Here is a 10,453-nt window from a genome sequence, read left to right as displayed (position 1 = left end):
TACATAGTAAAACTATGGTTTGTTTAGTTTTACTATGTACTATACTTATTTAATAAACCTTACGTAAACTATCGAATTCTTGGGCGTAGTAATACATTCAGAATTAAAAAGTGTGTTTAAATATTGACATTGTGCCACATTATCTGTTTTATTTATAAACATGACTTATGAGCTAATCGCAGGTCCAAATATAAGCGAAGGAAGAGAGTTATGAATTACAAGAAAGTGGACGAAGAAATTACATGTTCACTGATTTCTTCATTTATACTTATATATTACAGTTACCCACTGCTACGCCTGTATCCGTGGTCATGTTGCAGGGAGTGGATTCTACAGACACGTGTGGTGTACGATATTACGTTCGTTGTTACGCCTCTTCTACGCCTTCTGAAAAACCATCTATTCGGTAATATATACATATATACAGTTCACCGTTTATTACATTTGGTTATCATCATCCACAATTATATCGATTTATTATATTATAAATCAAAATGATTATATTATAGTCTTCTGTTAATCTGTAGTTAAAATTAGTTTGTTGATAATGTAACGTATACCTGTTATTATGTTCTTGGTGCGTTATTTGTAGTCATCTTTGTAAGTTTTTTTTCTTTTATTGAAGCGTATAGAACCGTTTGTAAAAGGAAATACATATTGACTCTATTTTTTTTCATTGTATTCAGATTTAAAAAAGAAAACCGATTCGAAATTCAATCGCTGCAGGCACAAACAGAGGTTCTCTTTCCACACTGAGTGATATGTTAGGCTGTATTTTGAATTGTCATAAGTATTTCCTACACGCTAAGTTTGTTTTAGCTATATTTTATATCGGTGTAGGTTATTCGTTCATAATTTTAGGCTTTATCTTGAACTCTTTTAGTCCACATCTTGAACCACTGTAGACTTTTATTTTACACTTTTGTAAGGTACATTTGCATGGATGCAAGATGTATATTACACTAGAACAGAAAACACTAAAAACGTCAAAGTGTTTAACACCCCACCAGAGGGTTATTTTATACCTGAATTGTATTCGATATTTGTTGTGAATTGGTCTGTTAATTAATTGAGATTCATAGCAAAAATCTCTGGTAAACGTATGAATATTGATCAAATATCTTCCAAATTAAAATGTTTAAGTTTTTTTTTGTAATGAGGCTAAAATTTAAACCGTTGTGTTTCAAAGAGAAACTTCATTCAGAATCCTAAAAATTGTTCTGTCTTGGAAGGGGCTACGTTTAATATCCGTCTCTAAAAATCGTCCTGTTTCTGAAGGGGCTACGTTTAATATCCGTCTCCAAAAATTGTCCTGTCTTGGAAGGGGCTACGTTTAATATCCGTCTCTAAAAATCGTCCTGTTTCTGAAGGTGCTACGTTTAATATCCGTCTATGTGTCTGTTTTGTGTTTTTATTTATGTTGTTATGCGCCCACCTACCTACAAATTTTAACATAAATAAACTTTATTATACTTGTCTGAACAGAGTTCGTTCCATGACAATGTTGATGGTTACTAGAAACGATGAACAAGTGTAACCATATGTAGCATGTTTTCCAGCATGTTGTGTAACTTTGTTTAAATTCTCACTGCTTGGCAGGAAAACTAGCTAGTTCTAAAATCTAGCAATATTTGGTCAAATTTGATATTGTAATTACACAGTTTTGAGCATCTTAGGAGCTGCTGCCATATTTTATAAAAAAGATTAAGCCATTAGCAGTAAAGAATATGTTGTTTTAAGCTCTATTCCAAGAAAAGGGTTCTCTCTGTATCGATTTTTATCCCACTGATATATCTGTATAACTGGATGTGATTATAGCAAGAGAATTAATTTTTAACAGCTTTGGCATTATTTTCTCGTAGAAATCTAAGCCCTGCTGATGTTTGAAAAAATGTGACGCTAAGAGTGAAATTATAAGAACAAAATATAAGATTTAAAAAATAACCGAGAATGAAAATAAGTCTGATTGAAGACAAGATCGAAGAAGTTATTGGGGATTATAAGAACAAAACCAAATAAATGCTAGCAAAAATACTTCCAACTGTAAAAAGGGAAGCGGAAAAGAGACCAATAAAATACATAAATATTATGACAGCAGAGTCAATTAGGTAGAGAAGAACACCTGGCAAATGAACCTGTATATGCAAGGACTAAACTAGCCACACTTCGCTAAGCATTTGTTCAAGATGTTCAACTCCAAGTACCACTAGCCAATCCAGTTCCAGAATTTAGCTAACCAATTGAAACACATTGCCCAGTTGAGAAAACGAACATATTATGAGTGTGAGAGACATACAGATAAGCTAGAAATAATTTCTAAAGTGCATAGATGAAGAACTGGGTAACAAGCCTTTTATCTCGCTGCTCATTTAAATAGACAAGCTTTAACAACTTTAAGCAGTCTGTACAGTAACATCTATCAAACATTGGTGGCTGCCTCATCAAACAGGTTTGGCATGACACACCAGTTTCCAACACAGGAGTACAATACTGATGAAAGATGAGACCCAAACTTTGAAAAATGTGGAAAGACCTGCTTGATGAAGATACCCTGATGCTTCACACAAAATGATGGATTCGTTTCTCGAGATTAATTCATAGATACCATAACAGATGAGACCAAAGCTAAGCAGGTAATATATTTAAAAGAAATATCTCCAGTTGACAATAGAATTTGGATCATTTAATGCCACAGCTAAAAAAAAAATGAAATATACCGTTCAGGAATTATAAATTTATTAGATCAAATTGTGTAAAACGGGGGAAGGTAGGCGTTCTAATGGAGACCCAGAAGACGCCAACCTGGTAACTTCAGTCCAGCCCATAGGAAATTTCTCGGAAACCTGGTAGGCCTATCTGCCCCGGATGTAAAAAACACCAGCTTTCTCTGCTGGAAGGCTGGAAGAACTCAAACGTTTAATTATTCAATTTTTAATTCAGAATGGAAGAAGTAAGCCAAGGGACAGAAGGTGTTTCAACTGAAATTTAATACAACATATTGCCAGAAACTGCAGAGAGAAACCATTAGTTAGACAAGTGTTCACTCAGAACAGCACGTGTTTCAACTGGTACTTAAATAAATATATTGATAGAAACTGCTTACAAAGGTAGAACAGGAGAAGGAAACTGTTGTAAGTGTGGAGAACATAGACATTACATCAGTGACTGTAACGGATCAGTAATTGGTAATAAAACAAGAAGAAAACCCCATTTGACCCAATATAAATATTGAGTATATATTATTTAAAGAAGCCAGTTCACGAGTCAATGAATTTATTGATGGAAAATCATGCAGCATGTTAACCAACATATGTTCTACATCTATAACTGTTTGACCTAATTTAGTAATAATAGATGGAAAATCGCCTCCAGAGATGAACCAAGATGGTGGATTGATTTGAACATTGAGTGGTCATATGATTTCAGCAATTGGAAAGCTGGAAGTCATCCCACTGTTGAAAGCTGTTCTACACAGCATAATGTGTGGGAAATTGGTTTTAAGGAATACTGGGATTCGACTTCATGCAGTAACACATAAGTTATTTTAGGATAGCTTCAAAGTCTTCGAAAATGAAGTCCCCATGTACTACACCACCAAAGTTTGGACTTTTAGTGGTCACGAGGATTGATGCCGACCTGAAGTGAAATATAGCATAATCCAAAAGAAAAAATGGTTCAAATTTGGTCATCAGTCGTGACCATCTTTAGAAGGACATCAACTGGAGAACAAACAATTGGTTAACTTCAGTGAAAACCTCACATGAAATAATGCAACCTGTTGGAGAACCCGAAATTCCTGATTAGATCACTTCCAGAGTATTGCCAGGCTATTCATCTGACGAACGTTTCCACTGTGTCATAGTTGCAAGTGAAAATAAAGGAAAAGATGTCATCCTATCTTTGTGCCATAAATCATAAAAATAAAACCATTAAAAAAGATATGGTGAGTAGACAGTTGAGAGACAGTAAGTAAGATGAGAAAGAATATTCCCTTTTATTGATCAGAATTTTGATTTTATTTAACTCGTTGAATTAATGATTATAATGTTTATTTATGCATATTCACTGTTTTTGTTATTATCACAAAGCTACACAATGAACTACGTGCACGCTACCTACCGCGGGGAATCGAACTTCGGATTTGAGCGTTAAAAATCCTCTGACCACTGAGAAATGTTAACTCTGTTAATTTTTAAATGTTACTATGTTGTCAATTATAGACTTCACAATTCAGGGAGGTGGCAGTGTCGTAAGCTGTGTTAATTCAGACGTTTTATTGTTAGATAGAGGGAGTTTTAGTTTTGATATATCTTATCATGAGCGCGTGACATATCGAATTTTCGTGACACTTGGGGGAAGCTTTTGAATAATATGTACATGACACTGACCATATAAAACAGGATTAGTGTTACACTACATACCCTAACAAACTTTTTTCAGACATATTTGGATGTCAGTGTTCAAGACCATGTTTAAGTAGAAAAAGTTACACCGAAGAGCCTGACAGGCGTTTTATCAAATGTAATTGCTGTAAGCTACGTTTTTTCAACTGTTTTTCCCGGGAAAACAGCTGTTGATTTCATTGTGTTGCTTGTAAGAAGATGTGTCCAACTTTACAGAAACGTTTTTAAGGACCAACGGGTTCTCTTTCGTAAGTAGGAAGGACTGGTGACAATTTATTAAGTTATGTGGTCTGAAATTGATATCATTGTCTTTCGTAGAAGGTCTGAATTGCTGAGCTGTAATTGTCTTACAGCAGTTGCAATATATAAGTGCTAAGCATTTCGCCCATCTTGCAATGGCTCGTGTATGCGATGATTTGCTATTGTATTACTTTATGTAAATTAATTTTATAAAGTGCGTTTAATCCTCTGTATCAATAATTGGTTAAAATAAGTAACGTTGGTGGGAGTTTAGGTACTTTTACATCAATCTAGCAGCTGTTCACTCCTGAACAATAAAAGTAATTCGTTAATGATAAACAGTATATGTTTGGGGGCGCTGTTGTCTATCCAAAAGTATTAATTAAGTTTTAAAACCTCATCTCAATTTAATTAAAGTTAATGTACTAGTGTTCCGACAAAGGATTTTCCAATAAGTTCCGTACTTCGCCTAATACACGAAAATATGATTAAAGTCTAAAATCGTAAAAAGGACAACCTGAAACATCCATCGTAATTAGGCTGACTTTCTTTGGAATAGTGCCCATGAAGATAATAACATTTGCAATACGTCTATCATCTTATTATATATAGATATTTTCAGAAATATAGAGTGTCCTAGTCAATTGTTACTACTTACTAATGTATATTGATATTAGTAAGGCCATTTTAATTTCAGGTGCTACGTAAAAAAAAATCACAGATTTATACATACTGAAATAGTAAAGAATACTACTGCGTGAGAGTTTGTTTCATTTTAATGGAGACACGTGGACTGAGGTATAAAAATTGCACTTTGCTATATGCTACTAATATTTTGCTGAGAAACACTGTATATAATATGGTTTACGAGCTACGAACTCTAGATATGCACATTTAAAATATTTTAAAACAACATTAACAAATATGTAAAGAATTCAAACAAAATCTTTTCAGACAGAAGTCACGTCAAGTTGCTTTTCTTTACAGTTTCTTTGTTAGAATGAGAAGAATCATAATGTGAATAATTAGTATGCCAAGTCTGTCTCATCCAAGACACGGAACTTTTAAAAACCAGTTTTGTTTTTCGTTATTTATGTATAAAAATGTAAGCTTGAGAAGAATGCCACTTCCTGAAAGTTAGCTGCCAAAACCTTTCAACACACTTGCGTGTCACCTGCTTGGAGCAAATTGTATGTGAATAAGTTGAAAGCTTTCATTTGAAATTAATTCCATAACATGATCTCATTGTGCTGCCAACTATCTGCAAAAATTAGTTCAAGCATTTTGTCCTTGGAATTGGATTTACTATGTGTCTATATCATAGCCTTAGCGAAATTCGCTCGAGAAATAAAAAATAGATTGAATTTTGACTAAAAGGTTTATTTTCTCGCTATCAACCATTTTCAATGTTAAAGAGCCTTGAGCAGCGGAGGGAAAATTTTTACTTTAGAAATTCGTCAGCTTAAATATTTTATTGACTACGTGAAACGAATGGATATGAAGAACATTCTGTAAGTACGTGGATTAAAACTTGAAGTAAACAAAATATGTTACGTGTATATTTTGTTCTCCAGTGGCTCAGTAGTAATTCTGAAGGCTTATAACTCTAAAAACTAGGCTTCTATACCCGTAATGGGCACAGCAAAGATAGTCCATTGTGTAGCTTTGAGCTTAACAACAAACAAACAAATTTTATTGTTCACGTTGGCTCATATTTTTATTCCTCGCGCTCATCCGATTTTTAACTACATTTGACATATTCTAAAATAAATAAGTCAAACATTTGTAACAGTTTTAAAGCAGGTTTTCACAGTTGCATAATATGCCTCCAGAAATAGGTTATTGTTTGTTTGTTTGTAGTTAAGCACAAAGCTACACAAAGGGCTATCTATACACTGCCCACCACGGGTATCGAAACCCGGTTTCTAGCGTTGTAAGTCCGCAGACATACCGCTGTGCCACTGGGGGGCAGAAATAATTTAAAATATCTTGAAATGGAAACAATATTTTAAAATGTGACAGCTTTTTTAGATGTATACTTTTATGTAGAACCAGTTCTATTATTATCAAGATTTTTATTAATTGTAGTTTTAGTTTACAATATTAAACCCTTTCTTTCGTTGATGCCTCAGAAGTGTGGTAAACTTAGCCATTAGAAAGATACAATACGCCCCTTCGTGGCGAATAACAGGACAGCCATCTGCTTCGATCTCCAAAGACTTTCCACTTAGCTCAGGGAAAATTTTCCTTGAAGCAACACTTGATAAAAAGGTAAGTAAAAGTCTTCTTTTTATTGATGTATATCAAAATTTAGTTTTATATCAAAAAAATACGTAAGAAAAATACAATTCTCGTCAAATTTCCAAAAAGCTTGTAGCGATATCTTCAGATGATGTAAAAACACAATTTTTTATCCATATTAAAAACACGAGACATGTAATAGAACCTAATATGTTTATCTAGTTTAACTTTGTAGGAATGTGTAGTAAAATTTAGAATTATTATTTAGTCGGAAAATACAAACTACTCAATCTCTAAATACTGTTTAATGATAACCACATTTTAGAAAAAAAATCAAATAATTAGTTAATTGGTTTCTTTTGTGCTTACGTGCATATAAAAAATAATATCGTAATCAACGGATATAACTTAAAGATTAAATTTTAAAAGTGACAATGTTTTCAGTATCTATCATAATGGATTAAATGTGTCGACAACGAAACAACTACCATTTTTAGCGGGAAATATATATATATATATTTCTTATATACACGTGATGAACTTTGAACTTATATGTTTCACCACATCGTTACTATCGGTAGCCAAGGGTTCCCGTTAAGGAGGCAAAAATTCTATAAAGGACGATGTTAGGTAATATTCCCCTTCCACCTCTGACCTCATTAGATGCTAATTGCGTATCCTGTTTTATGGTAGTACTTGTACTTGTGTCTTTAAATTCAAAGCCCAAAATCTATAAAGAAACTGGAAATATGCCCACAGGTGGGCTTTATCCACCTTTCTCGGACGAAACTTTTAAAACGAAGTAGCCCACGTGCGTCGTAGGACAGTTTCCAATTGCCACACAAAAAACTGCGGTAATAAATAATCTGGGTGATGGATGTTAACACACCTACTTAATGGATCATCTTTGTAGTAAAATACACGCTGTAATAATCATGGTTGTATTGTCCCAAAATTAACTCAAAATGTAATAGAGAAAGTGTGAACAGTGATTGTTTCTTAGTTAATTTTATTACTCTGCTGTAATAACGCGATTTTTTCAAACCAAATATATGTTAAAAAGATATCCTGTTCAATATCTAATAAGTTTGTGGCAGCCATTATTGTTTCCTCTTTTCATTAGTTCTAAGCGTTTTTAAAATAAATTTTCTTTTTTTGGGGGTCCCCTGGCGGCCTAGCATGGCTTGATGGTTGGGGCGCTCGACTCGCAATCTACGGGTCTCGGGTTCGAATCCCATCACCGAACATGCTCGCTTTTTCAGCCGTGATGACGTGAAGATCAATCCCACTATTCTATTAGAGTTGGCGGGGGTGGTGTTGGCTATAAGTTACTTTCCCTCTAGTTTGTCACGTCTAAATTAGAGACGGCTACTGCAGATAACTCTCGAGCACCTTTGCAAGAACTTCAACAAACAAATGGTCCCTCAGGGATAGGGGGTGAGTTTACGGACTTACATCACTAAAATTCGGGGTTCGAAGCGCATATATTTCTTCGTTTAGCTTTGCACTAAAACAACTACTTAGGTAACTTAAATTACATTGTTGATACGCATTCTCATGGAGAAATATTTAGTAAGTCTTTCAGTTTCTTAGTGTTTTATTTTAATAGCAGTTAACCATTTGAAATAATACATTTAATACCTCGGATGATCCGTAACTGGACCTTCATCTTGTCTGTAGCTCTACTATCATGGGGAAGAGATCAACGTCAGCGTACTTATACAAAACTTCTCGCACAAGACTGTCAAACACGTGAAAGTCTCTGGTACGTAATATTCAACTTAATGTTATATTTGTGACAGGTGATTTTAATTGAACAACGGATTTTTCACTTATTATTTATCTGACTCACCGCCTATATCTACCTATTCGTTTCTATGTATGTCTATCTACAACTTTTTCACGATGTACAAATGTATATTATCATTAAAATAACTGTGCCCTTAGATCTAAACAGAAAGCGTTGACTGGCTAAAGAATTTAAGATGAAATTTTCAACTAAATAGTAAATAATAATATTTATAGTAAAAATTTTGATAGTTTTTACATTTTGTTCTATTGTTAGAAAGTCTAATGACACTATAGTGTGCCTCCCAGTGGCACAGCGGTATGTCTGCGGACTTACAACGCTAGAATCCGGATTTCGATATCCGTGTTGGGCAGAGCACAGATAGCCCATTGTGTAGCTTTGTGCATAACTACAAATAAACAAACACTATAATGTTTTTTTTAATTTTCTTGACGAAAGTATCTCACCACCTTGACAACACGGTAGTCTCATCACAATGTCTCCCCCCATCAGAAGCTAGCCTGAGGGCTTATAAAGCTAAAATGAGTGATTCGATACCTGCAACGGGCACATCGCTGATAGTCCGTCGTGCAGCTTGTCGTTTAAAACAAACACGCTTATCACTGTTTCTTCCCCCATCAGCAGCTAGCCTGGGGGCTTATAAAGCTGAAATTAGAGATTCGATCCCTGCAAAGGACACATCGCTGATAGTCCGTCGTGCAGCTTGTCGTTTAAAACGAACACACTTATCACACTTATGACTGTCTTCCCAAAATATAAATTCATAGCTTTTCCAGATGATTTTCAGTCGTAACATTGAAGAATAAAAACCTGTAAGTATAAACAATATAAATTATCTGCTTGTCACTCACGTAAAAAATATCATTATTTATTCAGACAACAAACTTTGAAAGTACTGAAATTTATGCTTTCCACTTACATGTCCTTAATTTTTACATAGTTTTAGTTCATTGTTCAAGTTTTGAGTGTATGTTCTTATTTCGCTAATTTTTAACATTTAGTTTCCATATTTATTAGTGATACAGATAGCTGACATTTGTATGGTTTCATCTGGAAAGTGGAAGGTTACTGTGGCCAGTCTGGATAGTCAGTGAGTTTGGTTAAGAACTCTGTTGTTTATGCTCAATTTTTCATTAATCTAAATTATCAACAATAATAGGCATACAATGTGTAAATAAAATACTAATTCGTACAAGAATCTAGCTGTATGTTAATCTGAAAAAGAGTTTTGGTTTAGAAGGGAAAGTTCATTAAAAATATAAAGTTGCATATAATTGACTTCACACACACACACACACACACACATACATTAGATTATATTTTTGTTATATATTTGAAACATTTCTGGATTGATCAATGCCACTTTTTTTTTACCAAGAGCAGAAAAGCGGGAGTATTGAAAAGCGGGATTATTTCTCAGCTTAAAAGAAAAATCAAATTGTCTTTTTAAGTAAGTAACCAAGAGAAGCCATCATTTGAGTCAATCCCTCTAGACCTCACGTTCTTAATTCACAACGGTAATCCGTCTGAAAGCCTCTGTAGTTCAGCAGTAAGACAGGAGACTAATAACGCTAAAAATCGGGTTTCGATACCGATGATGGGCGGAGTATATATAGCCCATTGTATAGCTTTGGGTTCAACAATAAAAAATAATACTGAATGCGACCTCTTGGGTACATGGGGATACATAAAGTTAGAAGCCAAATAGCACGTCGAGGTTGATGTCGTTTTTAATAGGTACTAGACCACCTGTGACCCA

The 10,453-nt window shown here is 34.3% G+C and overlaps 1 protein-coding gene across 1 annotated transcript in view; it reads left to right on the top strand.

The window, feature by feature from the left end:
• LOC106457324 (arrestin, lateral eye-like) overlaps nt 1–9,784 on the top strand; it is a gene marked incomplete at its 3' end in the record, with an annotated part of 74,743 nt that extends 64,959 nt beyond the window's left edge. The window contains exons 5-8 of the mRNA XM_022383213.1: nt 282–406; nt 6,776–6,914; nt 8,565–8,649; nt 9,712–9,784. Coding sequence (XP_022238921.1) covers nt 282–406; nt 6,776–6,914; nt 8,565–8,649; nt 9,712–9,784 — 422 coding nt within the window. The remainder of the gene's footprint in view (nt 1–281; nt 407–6,775; nt 6,915–8,564; nt 8,650–9,711) is intronic.
• Between the last annotated feature and the right edge of the window lie 669 nt (nt 9,785–10,453).

The sequence above is a fragment of the Limulus polyphemus genome, unplaced genomic scaffold (genome assembly GCF_000517525.1).
Source record: "Limulus polyphemus unplaced genomic scaffold, Limulus_polyphemus-2.1.2 Scaffold317, whole genome shotgun sequence".
Lineage (NCBI taxonomy): Eukaryota > Metazoa > Arthropoda > Merostomata > Xiphosura > Limulidae > Limulus > Limulus polyphemus.
Note: the sequence above shows the minus strand (reverse complement) of the source record. Positions and strands in the feature narration are given on the sequence as shown.